The following is a 20,948-nucleotide window of genomic DNA, read 5'->3' on the forward strand; positions in this document are numbered from 1 at the left end:
GAGCCTTGTAACAACTTCAAAAGAAGTTACAGAAACCTATTTTCAAATGTGACATTTGACCTGGATTTTACTCAAATAATTGGTATTAATTCGAGATACATAAAGTATTTTTAAAATATTTACATTAAATCATAACCAATGCAAGAAATGGCAAAAAAAACCCGTGTCTGTAACTAGACGTTTTCCATGTGGATACAAAGTTAGAGAAAAGAAAATTTGCAACATACAAAAGAAAACCCACATGATGTGCTTTATATAATTTTATATGCTGCTATTTGCATTTGTGGCTTCAGATACTCCAAATAAACTGTATTGAGACAACTCATGTTCACATCTGCATTATAGTCATGGCAGTAAAAAAAGACAAAAAACAATAGTAGAAAGTTTATAAACAAATCTCCAATATAACCCCAATGAAGGCAATTTTGGTCTTTGTATATGAATAAATTAAAAACATTTTAAAAACTACAATGCATACAGTTTTTAAATTATTTATATAATCAATTATTTAGTGTAACATACAGATTATTTACTAGTAATAATTATTGATAAATTCCAGAATGTTTTAAAAGCACATTACCAAATAAAAGCATTTGCATTAAAAAATCGCTTTATTTCTAAACAGGTCAATTTCATTTGTTTTATCTCCTAAAATTGTACTTATTTAGAATTTGTTTTATTACATGTGTTTTCTTTCTATCTATGACCTTTTTTGCCTGTATTCACTAATGGTTTGGTTTTATGTATGCTAACAGTTTAACCATTTTCAGCATAAATAGTTTGATCATTGTGTGCCAACAGTTTATATTCCAATGCTTGAGATTTGATACATTCTCTGCTTGTTTGTGACCGTTAATTTCAAATGCCATTTGGTCTGTGAAAAAAAACGATCCTAATTGTAACTTTATACAATGTCCATGTGTTTTCTTACAAAAATGTCTTCTTGCTGTGTTAGGTCACACCAAAATGTCTTCTTGCTGTGTTAGGTCACACCAAAATGTCTTCTTGCTGTGTTAGGTCACACCAAAATGTCTTCTTGCTGTGTTAGGTCACACCAAAATGTCTTCTTGCTGTGTTAGGTCACACCAAAATGTCTTCTTGCTGTGTTAGGTCACACCAAAATGTCTTCTTGCTGTGTAAAGTCACACAAAAATGTCTTCTTGCTGTATTAGGTCACACCAAAATGTCTTCTTGCTGTGTTAGGTCACACAAAAATGTCTTCTTGCTGTGTAAAGTCACACAAAAATGTCTTCTTGCTGTATTAAGTCCCAAAATGTCTTCTTGCTGTGTTAGGTCACACAAAAATGTCATGTAGTAGGCCACTCCAAAATGTCTTCTTGCTGTGTTAGGTCACACAAAAATGTCATGTGGTAGGTCACACCAAAATGTCTTCTTGCAGTGTTAAGTTATAAAAAAAGTGTTTTCCTACTGTTTCTTAAACAAAATTATTCTTGTCTATCCTTGTGTAACAATAATTATGATATAAAAACCATTCACCCAAACTTGATAATTTCGATTTCGTGTGCACTCATGTTTATGTGAATTGGAATGGCATTATTGAAGCTCCTATTTCATCACACCTGTCACAGTTATACAAAATAATTTTTTTTAAATTCATCCCTGTTATATAAAGGTATATGGTTTCAGAAATATTAAGTGTTTTTTAAAATCCACTTTAGACATTTTTTACTGTAATTACAGTAGCCCAAGGTAAAGGTCAGATAGGTATTGATATATCTTTAAGCCTGAAATGCTAAGCTACTCTATTCACACCCATGCAGCCAGACACTACAGCTGTAAGTAAAAAAAATACCCATCCGTCTTTGTTTACTGCTCTCATTACTTGTCCATTATTTGCTGCCTGTACAGTGTATGGTGGCATTTCTTCATCTATGGTGGAGAGAAAAAAACTATTTCAAAAGCAAGAGCTCTTTAGCCATGCATGCTGCCCTTTGACCCTCCAGACTTGCATGATTTATATTCTGCATGGGGATGGAAACTTGCTGCTAGACATTTTATTTTTCAATGTAGGACTATTTTTCTTACTGACATTTTTTTTTTTTTGCTTCATGCAAATTTAACAAATTGGAAGCTTCAAACATTTGTTTGCTTCAGCACATTGGAAGTTTTTAAATATTTTTTGCATACCTGCCTTATTAAATAGCAAAGTTAAATGATTCCCCATTTATGTATCATTCTTACTTTACTTCTATTTAGTTAGTTAAAGATCATTCAAAAGTTCCTTTGTTTTTTATTTAGAATATCTAGCAGTTTTCATCCCATGTAATTTTATTAGAGAAAATTAGCTAGTGAATTTAAAATTTCTAATTTCAAAATTCTTGTATGAAAAAAATGTGTTCAATCCACCTCTGGCTGTAAAAGTTATGGATGAAATATTTTTCTTTTTAGCTTTCCTTGTGCAACAAAGTTGTTCTTTAGTTCAAAATAAAATTCATTACATTTCAGCACCACTATTAGACAATTTATTTTGTTGAAAAATCTTTTATTTGAGCTTTGGAAGATGCTTTAGAAAGAAGCCCCCTAGAAAGAAGCATCAAAATAAAGCAAAAGACTATTTAAAATATAACATAGTCAAACTCTAAAGTATATATATCATGAAATTTTAAAATGTATTTGTCAAACCTCAGAATACAGTGCTGATATACAACAGACCAAATTTTGCTTCAATAACCAATACTATAAAAACAATAGATATAATCTATAGGAATGAAAAGGTTCATGTGAAGAGAGATGGAAATATTTCAACAAACCTGGAAAGAAGAAAGAGCAAGTTATTTTGGTCAGCTCAGCAATACATCATTAACACTTTAAGTTCCAGGTGAAAACCTGTGACATCACAAACTTGAAAACTGGTTCACTCAGCACATATTTAGTTAGAATATTTTGCTTGATTCCAAAGAAGTTGTACCAAGTTAAATCTTTATCAAAAAAACAAGTTTACATGAGTAGGCTATTAGGAGTTTTTATGTATTAAATTATTGTTTAGTTTTTAATTAATTATTTTGTAAATCTCTTGTATTTCTGTATCTTGTTTTGGTTTTCTATAGTAGTTCATCTAAATTAGTAGTTTTAGTATCTTTAACTATTCTGTCATTTATAAAGATCTAAAACAAACACAATTCTGAAGAAAACAAGTTTTGACTACAATCTAACTTCTAAAACACAGCAGCAAATAAAGCAGCGTACTCTTTACTGGTGTGAGTTGTGGAAAGGCTAAATAGAAGAGAATTGTTTAAAATTTAATTTAGTTACACGATTTACTATTTCATTTAGTAAAAAAAAAACAATAGAAACATTGATAAAAAGTATCATAGTATTTTCAAAATTGGATAATTCATGATTAGTTTAAGGTATTCTACTTATTAATAGTTAAACTCGATCTTGGCTAAAATAATTAGCATATTAATTTTTATTTGTAGTATCCCTGTCTAATTTTTTTTCAATGTATTGATGAGGCAGTTTAAATGTTGTGGGGAAAAAATTTAGTCTGTCTTTTAGGGCTACTTAGGTATAATTATTACTGTTAATGTTGTTGAAGAAATAAGCTAAAATTTAGCAGCTTATACAAAGACTGGAAACCAAATGTGGTATCTGATTCTTAACTGCTTAGAGAATAGCTTTTTCTAGCACTTTCAGAATGACATGCATGTAGCCTCCCTTTGTCATTTAGTACTAACTTAAATTGTATTGCAACATAAGCTTTGTTCAATTTCAACACTAGATCTTTATTACAATGATGCATTTTAAATACCTGGTATATATATATATATATATATATATATATATATATATATATATATATATATATATATATATATATATATATACATATATATATATTAATCACATTAAATTTATTATTTTCACCAACCTAATTTATTTTTGTAGAATATTTTGAGGAAATGTGTATGAAAAAGATACATTTTTTAAACATAATGCAATTTTTAAATGTAATAAGAGAAATTAATTAAATGAACAGTTATAATCCTCTCCAGATATTAAGCTTATAAATACAAAGAGCCATATCATTATTTTTTTCATGAAAAATATTTCAAATGTAAACTGGTGTAGAGCAATAGTACATTAATTTTTTTCTATGAAAGTAAAGTATTTTCCTAAACAAAATATCTAATGTTTTTATTGGATGCTTCATACAACTAGATCATCTAGCATAAGAATGCTTTGTTAACGTACTAAAATATTTGTTGAGTTGGAACTAATTTATTTTAAAGTTGATAGAAATGTGAATAGAAAGTTTGTTTATAACATGAGAGTTGTGTGTTTTATGCAGGTAAAATGTTTGACTTGTACTGAACGATTTGTGTCCCATTTATTTCAGCCTGGTAACAAGTTTATCAGCATTAACTTCTTCCGCCTGTTCCGTGTGATGAGGCTCATCAAGCTACTCAGTCGGGGTGAAGGGATCCGCACTCTTCTGTGGACATTCATCAAATCTTTCCAGGTAGCATCACATATGGAACTCAACACATATCTATGTAAAAAATGGGAGTTGGTTCAGGGAATTCCAATTTTTAAAATGTTCATCAATAAAATAACAGAGCAAAACAGATGTAAAAAAAAAATGCAAAAAAAGTGCTTTCAAAAATGATTCTGACTTCCTAGAAATTTCTCGGGAAAAAAGCAGAATAGAAACTTGAACCAAAACAGATTTTTATATTGGTTTTACAATCTATATATATATATATATATCAACTAATTAAACCACCTTAACAACTACAAATTGTATGATTTCTTTATAAGCTTTTGCACTGGATTTAAAAAAATAATCAGTAGCAATTTCTTTTGAGCATGAAGTAGTCCACTAGTTCTTAGTATAAAAATGAGTTCATTAAAAATAATTTAAACATTACAATTAAGAATTGCTATTTTGTTTTCACTATTCTTTGTGCTGACTTTTTGCTGAAGAAGTTTTTTTATAACTCTGTGATTTCTTACAGGCACTCCCATATGTAGCGTTACTGATTGTCATGTTGTTTTTCATCTATGCAGTTATTGGAATGCAGGTACACTAACTATATCATCTATAACATTATTTGGTGTAATTATTTTTCTTTTTTTATGTTATCTGTTTATAATGGGAGTATCACCAATTTAATTGTCACTCATGGTGAGACATTAAATTATTCAAGTGTTAAGTCCCATTATTGAAAGACAGTTCCTTCTAAATAAACTTAAAAAGTTTTTTTTTGTTTTTTATGAAAACAATTTTAATTGTAATTTTGTAATTTTGTTTTTTCTATTAATTTCATCTAATTTGTATCATTGTCTATAAACTTTCATTCAAGCTGAACAGAATGAATATTGTCAAATTTTCTATAACAGTAGATACACATTCTCTAAAAAAGTCTAAACAAAACTATTTTTATAATAACCTCATGCAGATGATTTTTCTGTTTTTATTACAATTTATTTTACTTATATCTTGTGTGTTATGTGCAGATGTTTGGCAAAATCAAGCTAGATTACAACACACAGATCCACAAAAACAACAACTTTCAAACTTTCCATCATGCTGTGCTTGTGCTGTTTCGCTCAGCAACTGGGGAATCCTGGCAGGAAATTATGCTGGCCTGCTCGGACAAGGACACCGTCTTGTGTGACCCTGGGGCAGACCAGCACAGCGAGGAGACCAACTCAACAATGAAAGTTACTCACACATGCGGGAATGACTTTGCTTATGTTTACTTCATCTCATTCTACATTCTCTGTTCTTTCTTGGTTAGTTTTTTTTTCAATTTGAGTTCAAATCAAACCTTAAAATTTCTGATGTAATTAGCTACTGTTCCTATTCAAATTTTAAAAAATCTCAAATTACTCTACACTGATAAAGTGACCATAACATCCCAGTGATAATTTGAAACACAATAATATTATCCCACTGATATTTTAGACCAGCGAAATTATCCCACTAATATTTTAAACTAACCACATTTACCAACTAGTTATTTTAAAGCTGCCAATATTTTGTGCAGATTATCAACTTGTTTGTCGCTGTCATCATGGATAACTTTGACTATTTAACTCGTGATTGGTCCATCCTCGGCCCGCACCATCTTGATGAATTTGTCCGTTTATGGTCGGAGTACGACCCTGAGGCTAAGTCAGTCAAACATTTTTTATGTGATTTTGTCAAGAAAATAAATAATTGCTTTGAGATTTTAAAATTTTACAAAAGATTAGGCCAATTATTAATTTAAGTAGATTAAAGTTTTGATACATTTGAATAACTTTCATACTTTAAAATAACTGTTGTATGTTAGAATAACTGTTGTATGTTAGAATAACTGTTGTACGTCAGAATAACTGTTGTACGTTTGAACAGAGGGAGGATCAAGCACTTGGATGTGGTGACTTTGCTAAGAAAAATATCTCCACCACTTGGCTTTGGTAAGCTCTGTCCCCACAGAGTAGCCTGTAAGGTGAGACCCTTCACTCTTTACTTTTTTTATTTATAATATTTTGTAACATGAGACCATTCACTCTTTACTTTTTTTATTTATAATATTTTGTAACATGAGACCATTCACTCTTTACTTTTTTTTATTTATAATATTTTGTAACATGAGACCATTCACTCTTTAATTTTTTTTATTTATAATATTTTGTAACATGAGACCATTCGCGCTTTACTTTTTTTTTATTTATAATATTTTGTAGCATGAGACCATTCACTCTTTACTTTTTTTTATTTATAATATTTTGTAACATGAGACCATTCGCGCTTTACTTTTTTTTATTTATAATATTTTGTAGCATGAGACCATTCTCTTTACTTTTTTTTCTTTGTAATATTTTGTAACATGAGACCATTCACTCTTTAAATTTTTAATTTATATTTTGTAGCATGCAACCATTCTCTCTTTACTTGTTTTATTTCCCAGTATTTGTAATGTTTTTATTGCTAATATTTTTCAATCAGTCACAAATCTTTAAATACATAACAATTTATTGGAAATAATATCTGAATCTAAATAATCATGCAAAATATTAAGGGTATCATCAATTAATTGCATTGCTATTGTAAATAATGAACTTGTGTGTTGTGTCCCTAACAAAGATGTCAATACATATTTCAGAGGCTGGTCAGCATGAACATGCCACTAAACAGTGACGGTACAGTGATGTTTAATGCCACCCTCTTTGCCCTGGTTAGAACCTCACTCAAAATCAAAACAGAAGGTAACATTGACACAGCCAATGAGGAGCTGAGGGCAGTCATCAAGAAAGTTTGGAAACGAACCAGTCCCAAGTTGTTAGATCAAGTTGTTCCGCCCGCAGGTAGTAAGTAGCTTAGTCAACGCATGGCAGCCTGGCACTTTGGTAGATGACTCACCCTTAGGTCACGCTGGAGCTCTCCATTAGGTCACACTGGTTTTTCAATAAACTTTAAAAAAAACCAATCAACTAGAAGTGATAAGTAAAACCAAAAAAAACCAAATTTGCTCCTATATTTATTTGCAATTAAAATGGGTGTATGTAAAAATCCTGATTGGCATTCCTCTGCAAGGGAATCCAACAGAAAATACTTAGAATATATATTTAAATATAAAGAAATTAAGTTTAAATACATTTTTAAAGAACATTGCATTGAACACATTATATTGCCATGTATTTCCAAAGGTAATGACAGAATAGTGATGGTAACCCTACATATGTAGCCAGCATTTTAACACAAAATTTTTTAGCCTCTAAATGTAGAAATGAAACAACTAGCGTGTGTGACTATGTTTTTACTTTGAGTAGATTAGCAGTGTGGTCAACACCTTCAGCCTGAACTTAACATTGAGAATGAAGTAGAAATAGAAATGTTTCCTAAATTATGTGTGGCTATGTATTTTAATCCCTCAACATTTTTTTTATATTTTTAGTTGCACTGATTTGAAATGAATTTTAGAAGTTTTATAAATTTTAACTGATGAAAAAAGATAATCTTAATTATATATTTATAATGGAATATTTTAGATTATGTAATAGGGACAGTGTAGCATATTCTTTTTTCTTTCAAATAACCCTTTTACAGTTTTTCATAAAAAAGTTTTTGCAACATTTTTTCTAATACCCACTTTTATGAAAATTAATGCATTAGATAAATTAGTAGATTTGTATTTTTTTTTACACAGTTTTACATTTGTATGAAATAGACTTATAGTTTGTTTACCTGATTATTTGAATGCACCACTGGAATGTTAGTAAAAGATACAACTGCACAATCCACTTGTTCACATTAGATTTTTAAAAAACATCTATTTTTTATTCCCTTTTAAAAAGAATGTGTAGTTGAGTTTTCAAATTTCTTTAAGTTTTTTGTAGTTTATAATTATTTGAATATTTTACATACATTGCTGTATTTAGAAACTATAAAACAATTTTAAGCATAATTAAATAATTATTAATTGTTAATAAAGCATTGATCATTAGTACATTGTAAACAATTGTGATGAGCCAAAAATTGCATTCAATCACATCTTAATGTAATTGAATGCAATTGTTCTGTGTATCTTTAACTAATAGTCGTTTGTTTGACCTGTAGGAGATGATGATGTAACAGTGGGTAAGTTCTACGCCACCTTCCTCATCCAGGACTACTTCAGACGTTTTAAGAAACGCAAGGAGCAGATGGTTAAAATACAGAAAGGTCAAGAGCATACAAATGCCTTACAGGTTAGTAGAGAAAATTTTTTTTGCATTGTCTATTTGTGCCTTTCATCTAGATTTGTATATCTGTTCATTGTCATTTGATTGTTATTTTTATAATCTACTTCCATTAGGTTTAAAAATGCATGTTTTTAAAAAAAAAAAACTATTTAGAAAGACTAAAGTTATCAGTATATATAAAAAAATGTATATTTAAAAAAATATTTTTTCTTATATGTATAAGTTGCAACCAAATATTGCTATAGTTAACTGACCTTATTTTTTGGGTAGGCTGGACTTCGAGCTGTCCATGACCTTGGCCCTGAGATCAGGCGAGCCATCTCTGGAAACCTGGACGAAGAAGAAACTCTGGACAAGGATGTGGAGGAACCCATGCACAGGGTAAATACATCATTGGGGGCTAGAGTACACCTCTATACATCATTGGGGGACTAGAGTACATCTCTATACATCATTGGGGGACTAGAGTACATCTCTATACATCATTGGGGGCTAGAGTACATCTCTATACATCATTGGGGGACTAGAGTACATCTCTATACATCATTGGGGGACTAGAGTACATCTCTATACATCATTGGGGGACTAGAGTACATCTCTATACATCATTGGGGGACTAGAGTACACCTCTATACATCATTGGGGGGCTAGGGTACATCTCTATACATCATTGGGGGACTAGAGTACATCTCTATACATCATTGGGGGCTAGAGTACACCTCTATACATCATTGGGGGACTAGAGTACATCTCTATACATCATTGGGGGACTAGAGTACATCTCTATACATCATTGGGGGCTAGAGTACATCTCTATACATCATTGGGGGACTAGAGTACATCTCTATACATCATTGGGGGACTAGAGTACATCTCTATACATCATTGGGGGACTAGAGTACATCTCTATACATCATTGGGGGACTAGAGTACACCTCTATACATCATTGGGGGACTAGAGTACATCTCTATACATCATTGGGGGGCTAGAGTACACCTCTATACATCATTGGGGGGCTAGAGTACATCTCTATACATCATTGGGGACTAGAGTACATCTCTATACATCATTGGGGGCTAGAGTACACCTCTATACATGACAGTACATCTCTATACATCATTGGGGGCTAGAGTACACCTCTATACATCATTGGGGGCTAGAGTACATCTCTATACATCATTGGGGGCTAGAGTACATCTCTATACATCATTGGGGGCTAGAGTACACCTCTATACATCATTGGGGGCTAGAGTACACCTCTATACATGACAGTACACCTCTATACATCATTGGGGGCTAGAGTACACCTCTATACATCATTGGGGGCTAGAGTACATCTCTATACATCATTGGGGGCTAGAGTACATCTCTATACATCATTGGGGGCTAGAGTACACCTCTATACATCATTGGGGGCTAGAGTACACCTCTATACATCATTGGGGGCTAGAGTACATCTCTATACATCATTGGGGGCTAGAGTACACCTCTATACATCATTGGGGGCTAGAGTACATCTCTATACATCATTGGGGGCTAGAGTACACCTCTATACATCATTGGGGGCTAGAGTACATCTCTATACATCATTGGGGGGCTAGAGTACACCTCTATACATCATTGAGGGCTAGAGTACACCTCTATACATCATTGGGGGCTAGAGTACATCTCTATACATCATTGGGGGCTAGAGTACATCTCTATACATCATTAGGGGCTAGAGTACACCTCTATACATCATTGGGGGCTAGAGTACATCTCTATACATCATTGGGGGCTAGAGTACACCTCTATACATCATTGGGGGCTAGAGTACATCTCTATACATCATTGGGGGGCTAGAGTACACCTCTATACATCATTGAGGGCTAGAGTACACCTCTATACATCATTGGGGGCTAGAGTACATCTCTATACATCATTGGGGGCTAGAGTACATCTCTATACATCATTAGGGGCTAGAGTACACCTCTATACATCATTGGGGGCTAGAGTACACCTCTATACATCATTGGGGGGCTAGAGTACACCTCTATACATCATTGGGGGCTAGAGTACATCTCTATACATCATTGGGGGGCTAGAGTACACCTCTATACATCATTGGGGGCTAGAGTACACCTCTATACATCATTGGGGGACTAGAGTACATCTCTATACATCATTGGGGGACTAGAGTACACCTCTATACATCATTGGGGGACTAGAGTACATCTCTATACATCATTGGGGGCTAGAGTACACCTCTATACATCGTTGGGGGCTAGAGTACACCTCTATACATCATTGGGGGCTAGAGTACATCTCTATACATCATTGGGGGACTAGAGTACATCTCTATACATCATTGGGGGCTAGAGTACACCTCTATACATCGTTGGGGGCTAGAGTACACCTCTATACATCATTGGGGGCTAGAGTACACCTCTATACATCATTGGGGGGTAGAGTACATCTCTATACATGACAGTACATCTCTATACATCATTGGGGGCTAGAGTACATCTCTATACATCATTGGGGGACTAGAGTACACCTCTATACATCATTGGGGGCTAGAGTACATCTCTATACATCATTGGGGGACTAGAGTACACCTCTATACATCATTGGGGGCTAGAGTACATCTCTATACATCATTGGGGGCTAGAGTACATCTCTATACATCATTGGGGGACTAGAGTACATCTCTATACATCATTGGGGGCTAGAGTACATCTCTATACATCATTGGGGGCTAGAGTACACCTCTATACATCATTGGGGGACTAGAGTACACCTCTATACATCATTAGGGGCTAGAGTACATCTCTATACATCATTGGGGGGCTAGAGTACACCTCTATACATCATTGGGGGCTAGAGTACACCTCTATACATCATTGGGGGACTAGAGTACATCTCTATACATCATTGGGGGACTAGAGTACACCTCTATACATCATTGGGGGACTAGAGTACATCTCTATACATCATTGGGGGCTAGAGTACACCTCTATACATCGTTGGGGGCTAGAGTACACCTCTATACATCATTGGGGGCTAGAGTACATCTCTATACATCATTGGGGGACTAGAGTACATCTCTATACATCATTGGGGGCTAGAGTACACCTCTATACATCGTTGGGGGCTAGAGTACACCTCTATACATCATTGGGGGCTAGAGTACACCTCTATACATCATTGGGGGGTAGAGTACATCTCTATACATGACAGTACATCTCTATACATCATTGGGGGCTAGAGTACATCTCTATACATCATTGGGGGACTAGAGTACACCTCTATACATCATTGGGGGCTAGAGTACATCTCTATACATCATTGGGGGACTAGAGTACACCTCTATACATCATTGGGGGCTAGAGTACATCTCTATACATCATTGGGGGCTAGAGTACATCTCTATACATCATTGGGGGCTAGAGTACATCTCTATACATCATTGGGGGCTAGAGTACATCTCTATACATCATTGGGGGCTAGAGTACATCTCTATACATCATTGGGGGACTAGAGTACACCTCTATACATCATTGGGGGACTAGAGTACACCTCTATACATCATTGGGGGCTAGAGTACACCTCTATACATCATTGGGGGACTAGAGTACACCTCTATACATCATTGGGGGACTAGAGTACACCTCTATACATCATTGGGGGACTAGAGTACACCTCTATACATCATTGGGGGACTAGAGTACACCTCTATACATCATTGGGGGCTAGAGTACACCTCTATACATCATTGGGGGCTAGAGTACATCTCTATACATCATTGGGGGCTAGAGTACACCTCTATACATCATTGGGGGCTAGAGTACATCTCTATACATCATTGGGGGACTAGAGTACACCTCTATACATCATTGGGGGCTAGAGTACACCTCTATACATCATTGGGGGACTAGAGTACACCTCTATACATCATTGGGGACTAGAGTACACCTCTATACATCATTGGGGGACTAGAGTACACCTCTATACATCATTGGGGGACTAGAGTACACCTCTATACATCATTGGGGGCTAGAGTACACCTCTATACATCATTGGGGGCTAGAGTACACCTCTATACATCATTGGGGGACTAGAGTACACCTCTATACATCATTGGGGGCTAGAGTACACCTCTATACATCATTGGGGGACTAGAGTACACCTCTATACATCATTGGGGGCTAGAGTACACCTCTATACATCATTGGGGGACTAGAGTACACCTCTATACATCATTGGGGGACTAGAGTACACCTCTATACATCATTGGGGGACTAGAGTACACCTCTATACATCATTGGGGACTAGAGTACACCTCTATACATCATTGGGGGACTAGAGTACATCTCTATACATCATTGGGGGCTAGAGTACACCTCTATACATCATTGGGGGACTAGAGTACACCTCTATACATCATTGGGGGACTAGAGTACACCTCTATACATCATTGGGGACTAGAGTACACCTCTATACATCATTGGGGGACTAGAGTACACCTCTATACATCATTGGGGGCTAGAGTACACCTCTATACATCATTGGGGGACTAGAGTACACCTCTATACATCATTGGGGGCTAGAGTACACCTCTATACATCATTGGGGGACTAGAGTACACCTCTATACATGACAGTACACCTCTATACATCATTGGGGGACTAGAGTACACCTCTATACATCATTGGGGGCTAGAGTACACCTCTATACATCATTGGGGACTAGAGTACACCTCTATACATCATTGGGGGCTAGAGTACATCTCTATACATCATTGGGGGCTAGAGTACATTTCTATACATCATTGGGGGCTAGAGTACATCTCTATACATCATTGGGGGCTAGAGTACACCTCTATACATGACAGTACACCTCTATACATCATTGGGGACTAGAGTACACCTCTATACATGACAGTACACCTCTATACATCATTGGGGGACTAGAGTACACCTCTATACATGACAGTACACCTCTTTACATCATTGGGGGACTAGAGTACACCTCTATACATGACAGTACACCTCTATACATCATTGGGGGACTAGAGTACACCTCTATACATGACAGTACACCTCTATACATGACAGTACATCTCTATACATCATTGGGGGGCTAGAGTACACCTCTATACATCATTGGGGGCTAGAGTACATCTCTATACATCATTGGGGGGCTAGAGTACACCTCTATACATCATTGGGGGCTAGAGTACACCTCTATACATCATTGGGGGACTAGAGTACATCTCTATACATCATTGGGGGACTAGAGTACACCTCTATACATCATTGGGGGACTAGAGTACATCTCTATACATCATTGGGGGCTAGAGTACACCTCTATACATCGTTGGGGGCTAGAGTACACCTCTATACATCATTGGGGGCTAGAGTACATCTCTATACATCATTGGGGGACTAGAGTACATCTCTATACATCATTGGGGGCTAGAGTACACCTCTATACATCGTTGGGGGCTAGAGTACACCTCTATACATCATTGGGGGCTAGAGTACACCTCTATACATCATTGGGGGGTAGAGTACATCTCTATACATGACAGTACATCTCTATACATCATTGGGGGCTAGAGTACATCTCTATACATCATTGGGGGACTAGAGTACACCTCTATACATCATTGGGGGCTAGAGTACATCTCTATACATCATTGGGGGACTAGAGTACACCTCTATACATCATTGGGGGCTAGAGTACATCTCTATACATCATTGGGGGCTAGAGTACATCTCTATACATCATTGGGGGACTAGAGTACATCTCTATACATCATTGGGGGCTAGAGTACATCTCTATACATCATTGGGGGCTAGAGTACACCTCTATACATCATTGGGGGACTAGAGTACACCTCTATACATCATTAGGGGCTAGAGTACATCTCTATACATCATTGGGGGGCTAGAGTACACCTCTATACATCATTGGGGGCTAGAGTACACCTCTATACATCATTGGGGGACTAGAGTACATCTCTATACATCATTGGGGGACTAGAGTACACCTCTATACATCATTGGGGGACTAGAGTACATCTCTATACATCATTGGGGGCTAGAGTACACCTCTATACATCGTTGGGGGCTAGAGTACACCTCTATACATCATTGGGGGCTAGAGTACATCTCTATACATCATTGGGGGACTAGAGTACATCTCTATACATCATTGGGGGCTAGAGTACACCTCTATACATCGTTGGGGGCTAGAGTACACCTCTATACATCATTGGGGGCTAGAGTACACCTCTATACATCATTGGGGGGTAGAGTACATCTCTATACATGACAGTACATCTCTATACATCATTGGGGGCTAGAGTACATCTCTATACATCATTGGGGGACTAGAGTACACCTCTATACATCATTGGGGGCTAGAGTACATCTCTATACATCATTGGGGACTAGAGTACACCTCTATACATCATTGGGGGCTAGAGTACATCTCTATACATCATTGGGGGCTAGAGTACATCTCTATACATCATTGGGGGCTAGAGTACATCTCTATACATCATTGGGGGCTAGAGTACATCTCTATACATCATTGGGGGACTAGAGTACATCTCTATACATCATTGGGGGACTAGAGTACACCTCTATACATCATTGGGGGCTAGAGTACATCTCTATACATCATTGGGGGCTAGAGTACATCTCTATACATCATTGGGGGACTAGAGTACATCTCTATACATCATTGGGGGCTAGAGTACATCTCTATACATCATTGGGGGCTAGAGTACACCTCTATACATCATTGGGGGACTAGAGTACACCTCTATACATCATTAGGGGCTAGAGTACATCTCTATACATCATTGGGGGGCTAGAGTACACCTCTATACATCATTGGGGGCTAGAGTACACCTCTATACATCATTGGGGGACTAGAGTACATCTCTATACATCATTGGGGGACTAGAGTACACCTCTATACATCATTGGGGGACTAGAGTACATCTCTATACATCATTGGGGGCTAGAGTACACCTCTATACATCGTTGGGGGCTAGAGTACACCTCTATACATCATTGGGGGCTAGAGTACATCTCTATACATCATTGGGGGACTAGAGTACATCTCTATACATCATTGGGGGCTAGAGTACACCTCTATACATCGTTGGGGGCTAGAGTACACCTCTATACATCATTGGGGGCTAGAGTACACCTCTATACATCATTGGGGGGTAGAGTACATCTCTATACATGACAGTACATCTCTATACATCATTGGGGGCTAGAGTACATCTCTATACATCATTGGGGGACTAGAGTACACCTCTATACATCATTGGGGGCTAGAGTACATCTCTATACATCATTGGGGACTAGAGTACACCTCTATACATCATTGGGGGCTAGAGTACATCTCTATACATCATTGGGGGCTAGAGTACATCTCTATACATCATTGGGGGCTAGAGTACATCTCTATACATCATTGGGGGCTAGAGTACATCTCTATACATCATTGGGGGACTAGAGTACACCTCTATACATCATTGGGGGACTAGAGTACACCTCTATACATCATTGGGGGCTAGAGTACACCTCTATACATCATTGGGGGACTAGAGTACACCTCTATACATCATTGGGGGACTAGAGTACACCTCTATACATCATTGGGGGACTAGAGTACACCTCTATACATCATTGGGGGACTAGAGTACACCTCTATACATCATTGGGGGCTAGAGTACACCTCTATACATCATTGGGGGCTAGAGTACATCTCTATACATCATTGGGGGCTAGAGTACATCTCTATACATCATTGGGGGCTAGAGTACATCTCTATACATCATTGGGGGACTAGAGTACACCTTTATACATCATTGGGGGCTAGAGTACACCTCTATACATCATTGGGGGACTAGAGTACACCTCTATACATCATTGGGGGCTAGAGTACACCTCTATACATCATTGGGGGACTAGAGTACACCTCTATACATCATTGGGGGACTAGAGTACACCTCTATACATCATTGGGGGACTAGAGTACACCTCTATACATCATTGGGGACTAGAGTACACCTCTATACATCATTGGGGGACTAGAGTACATCTCTATACATCATTGGGGGCTAGAGTACACCTCTATACATCATTGGGGGACTAGAGTACACCTCTATACATCATTGGGGGACTAGAGTACACCTCTATACATCATTGGGGACTAGAGTACACCTCTATACATCATTGGGGGACTAGAGTACACCTCTATACATCATTGGGGGCTAGAGTACACCTCTATACATCATTGGGGGCTAGAGTACACCTCTATACATCATTGGGGGACTAGAGTACACCTCTATACATCATTGGGGGCTAGAGTACACCTCTATACATCATTGGGGGACTAGAGTACACCTCTATACATCATTGGGGGCTAGAGTACACCTCTATACATCATTGGGGGACTAGAGTACACCTCTATACATCATTGGGGGACTAGAGTACACCTCTATACATCATTGGGGACTAGAGTACATCTCTATACATCATTGGGGGACTAGAGTACATCTCTATACATCATTGGGGGCTAGAGTACACCTCTATACATCATTGGGGGACTAGAGTACACCTCTATACATCATTGGGGGACTAGAGTACACCTCTATACATCATTGGGGACTAGAGTACACCTCTATACATCATTGGGGGCTAGAGTACACCTCTATACATCATTGGGGGACTAGAGTACACCTCTATACATCATTGGGGGCTAGAGTACACCTCTATACATCATTGGGGGACTAGAGTACACCTCTATACATCGTTGGGGGCTAGAGTACATTTCTATACATCATTGGGGGCTAGAGTACATCTCTATACATCATTGGGGGCTAGAGTACACCTCTATACATGACAGTACACCTCTATACATCATTGGGGACTAGAGTACACCTCTATACATGACAGTACACCTCTATACATCATTGGGGGACTAGAGTACACCTCTATACATCATTGGGGGCTAGAGTACACCTCTATACATCATTGGGGACTAGAGTACACCTCTATACATCATTGGGGGCTAGAGTACATCTCTATACATCATTGGGGGCTAGAGTACATTTCTATACATCATTGGGGGCTAGAGTACATCTCTATACATCATTGGGGGCTAGAGTACACCTCTATACATGACAGTACACCTCTATACATCATTGGGGACTAGAGTACACCTCTATACATGACAGTACACCTCTATACATCATTGGGGGACTAGAGTACACCTCTATACATGACAGTACACCTCTTTACATCATTGGGGGACTAGAGTACACCTCTATACATGACAGTACACCTCTATACATCATTGGGGGACTAGAGTACACCTCTATACATGACAGTACACCTCTATACATGACAGTACATCTCTATACATCATTGGGGGACTAGAGTACACCTTTATACATGACAGTACACCTCTATACATGACAGTACATCTCTATACATCATTGGGGGACTAGAGTACACCTCTATACATGACAGTACACCTCTATACATGACAGTACATCTCTATACATCATTGGGGGACTAGAGTACACCTCTATACATGACAGTACACCTCTATACATGACAGTACATCTCTATACATCATTGGGGGGCTAGAGTACATCTCTATACATCATTGGGGGAACTAGAGTACACCTCTATACATCATTGGGGGGCTAGAGTACACCTCTATACATCATTGGGGGGCTAGAGTACATCTCTATACATCATTGGGGGCTAGAGTACACCTCTATACATCATTGGGGGCTAGAGTACACCTCTATACATGACAGTACACCTCTATACATCATTGGGGGCTAGAGTACACCTCTATACATGACAGTACACCTCTAAACATGACAGTAAACCTCTATACATGACAGTAAAACATTACAGCACATCTCTAAACATGACAGTACACCTCTAAACATGACAGTAAACCTCTATACATGACAGTAAAACATTACAGCACATCTCTAAACATGACAGTACACCTCTAAACATGACAGTAAACCTCTATACATGACAGTAAAACATTACAGCACATCTCTAAACATGACAGTACACCTCTAAACATGACAGTAAACCTCTATACATGACAGTAAAACATTACAGCACATCTCTAAACATGACAGTACACCTCTAAACATGACAGTACATCTCTAAACATGTCAGTACACCTCCAGACATTACAGTACACCTCCAGACATTACAGTACACCTCCAGACATTACAGTACACCTCCAGACATTACAGTACACCTCCAAACATGACAGTACACCTCTATACATGACAGTACACCTCAAAACATTACAGTTCACTTCAAAATATTACAGTACACCTCAAAACATTACAGTTCACTTCAAAATATTACAGTACACCTCTAAACATTACAGTAAAGCATTACACTACACCTCTAAACATTACAGTACACCTCAAAATATTATCACACCTCTAAACATTACAGTAAAGCATTACACTACACCTCTAAAAATTACAGTACACCTCAAAATATTATCACACCTCTAAACATTACAGTTAAACATTACATTATACCTCTAAACATTACAGTACACTCTAAATTTTTTAATAAACCCTAATTTTTCCTCAGAGAAACCACTCACTCTTTGGTAGTGTTGTTAGCGCTATGGCCGGTGTGCGACCTATTCTACCCTTCTTAAACAGGACCCAGTCCTTGAAGGGTACCAAGGGACACAACACATCCAACTTGTCTCCAATCATAGCTGTCAGTACAGCAGCTACTAAAATGTTGGGGGTAGGTCATTTCATGCATTTGCTTTAGGATCTTTTGGTTTATAAATACTGTTGTTTTAGCTTGCATATTTTTAAATAGATTATTGTGTGGCCTCTTTTGTGTGAGAATGTGCAGCTTCTGGAGACATATTTTATCTATAGAAATTCAGCGTTGCCAGATTTATCATGAGTTTCAGAGAAGCAACTAATCTGACAGGACAAACAGGCTTTTTATCTCAGATTACATGAACTATTTAGTCTGAGATTGTTCATATTTTAAAACTATGAAAATGTCATCTTTTAATTTAATTTTATTTAATTTATCAATTTTTCTAAAAAAAGTGCCTTTATTTTGTATTTACACCTGTTGATGTCTATTGACAGATGAATGGCAACCTAGTCAAAAGAAAATGTGCTATGTTTTGTATTTGCAACTGTTGATGTCTATTGACAGATGGATGGCCACCTAGTCAAAAAAAAATGTGCCTTTATTTTGTATTTGCAACTGTTGATGTCTATTGACAGATGAATGGCAACCTAGTCAAAAGAAAATGTGCTATATTTTGTATTTGCAACTGTTGATGTCCATTGACAGATGAATGGCAACCTAGTCAAAAGAAAATGTGCTATATTTTGTAGTTGCAACTGTTGATGTCTATTGACAGATGAATGGCAACCTAGTCAGCTCCTGCAATCACCTGAATGAAGATTTGACTTCTCTACCCCAGACACTCATACCTAAGGCAGCTGAAGTGCCCCACAGTAAACCAGGGTACCACATGGGAATAGCTCTTCTTTTTATGGAGTTTTTATAACATCTTGACAATAAAATTTTATGTCCGTTAAAAAAATCTTTTTCATTTTTTACTTTTTGTAAAGTTTCAAAAGTTTTTTCTTGCAGTTATATTTTGATGCTTATCCTATTATCTCAGGCAAATTCTTTTAATTTTTTATATTGTTCAAATCATCAAAATTAATTATGTGTCATGTATTTTATAAATATACAAATGAAACATGTTTTTAAATCAACAATTTTGAATATTTAAAATTTTTGACAGTGAAACAACAATTAACCTTGACCTTCCTGGCGAGGGTGATAAAACTGAAGAGGAGGATGAGGATGATGACTTTGTTGATGTTGAGGAAGATCTGGCTGGAGAGGAAGTGAAGGAGCAGCGCAGGAGTGTGGTGGACACAGTTGGCTCTGGTCATCATGGGCAGTCCAATAGGATACTTGATGGTCAGCTGCCACAGTCTGTTATACCAGACAACACCAACCTCAGTCCTAGCACCAAACAGCATGGCATTTATGTGTATAGAGAGTAAGTGTTGATCTTTTTAGCTAGGTGTATAGAGAGTAAGTGTTGATCTTTTTAGCTAGGTGTATAGAGAGTAAGTCTTGATCTTTTTAGCTAGGTGTATAGAGAGTAAGTGTTGATCTTTTTAGCTAGG

General features: G+C 37.0%; 1 protein-coding gene across 7 annotated transcripts in view; it reads left to right on the forward strand.

Moving 5' to 3' along the window:
* LOC131949797 (muscle calcium channel subunit alpha-1) overlaps positions 1-20,948 on the forward strand; it is an 82,344-nt gene that overhangs the window by 52,207 nt on the left and 9,189 nt on the right. For 4 of the 7 annotated variants that reach the window (XM_059311756.1, XM_059311753.1, XM_059311757.1 and 1 more), the window contains exons 30-41: positions 1,782-1,796; positions 4,361-4,483; positions 4,980-5,045; positions 5,482-5,760; positions 6,015-6,142; positions 6,365-6,461; positions 7,119-7,323; positions 8,573-8,703; positions 8,968-9,078; positions 19,354-19,518; positions 20,162-20,268; positions 20,555-20,818. In XM_059311756.1, coding sequence (XP_059167739.1) covers positions 1,782-1,796; positions 4,361-4,483; positions 4,980-5,045; positions 5,482-5,760; positions 6,015-6,142; positions 6,365-6,461; positions 7,119-7,323; positions 8,573-8,703; positions 8,968-9,078; positions 19,354-19,518; positions 20,162-20,268; positions 20,555-20,818 — 1,691 coding nt within the window. The remainder of the gene's footprint in view (positions 1-1,781; positions 1,797-4,360; positions 4,484-4,979; positions 5,046-5,481; positions 5,761-6,014; positions 6,143-6,364; positions 6,462-7,118; positions 7,324-8,572; positions 8,704-8,967; positions 9,079-19,353; positions 19,519-20,161; positions 20,269-20,554; positions 20,819-20,948) is intronic. The other 3 variants (XM_059311754.1, XM_059311755.1, XM_059311758.1) reach the window with 3 other exon arrangements.

The sequence above is a fragment of the Physella acuta genome, unplaced genomic scaffold (genome assembly GCF_028476545.2).
Source record: "Physella acuta isolate Inbredline_101_S28 unplaced genomic scaffold, ASM2847654v3 ptg000714l, whole genome shotgun sequence".
Lineage (NCBI taxonomy): Eukaryota > Metazoa > Mollusca > Gastropoda > Physidae > Physella > Physella acuta.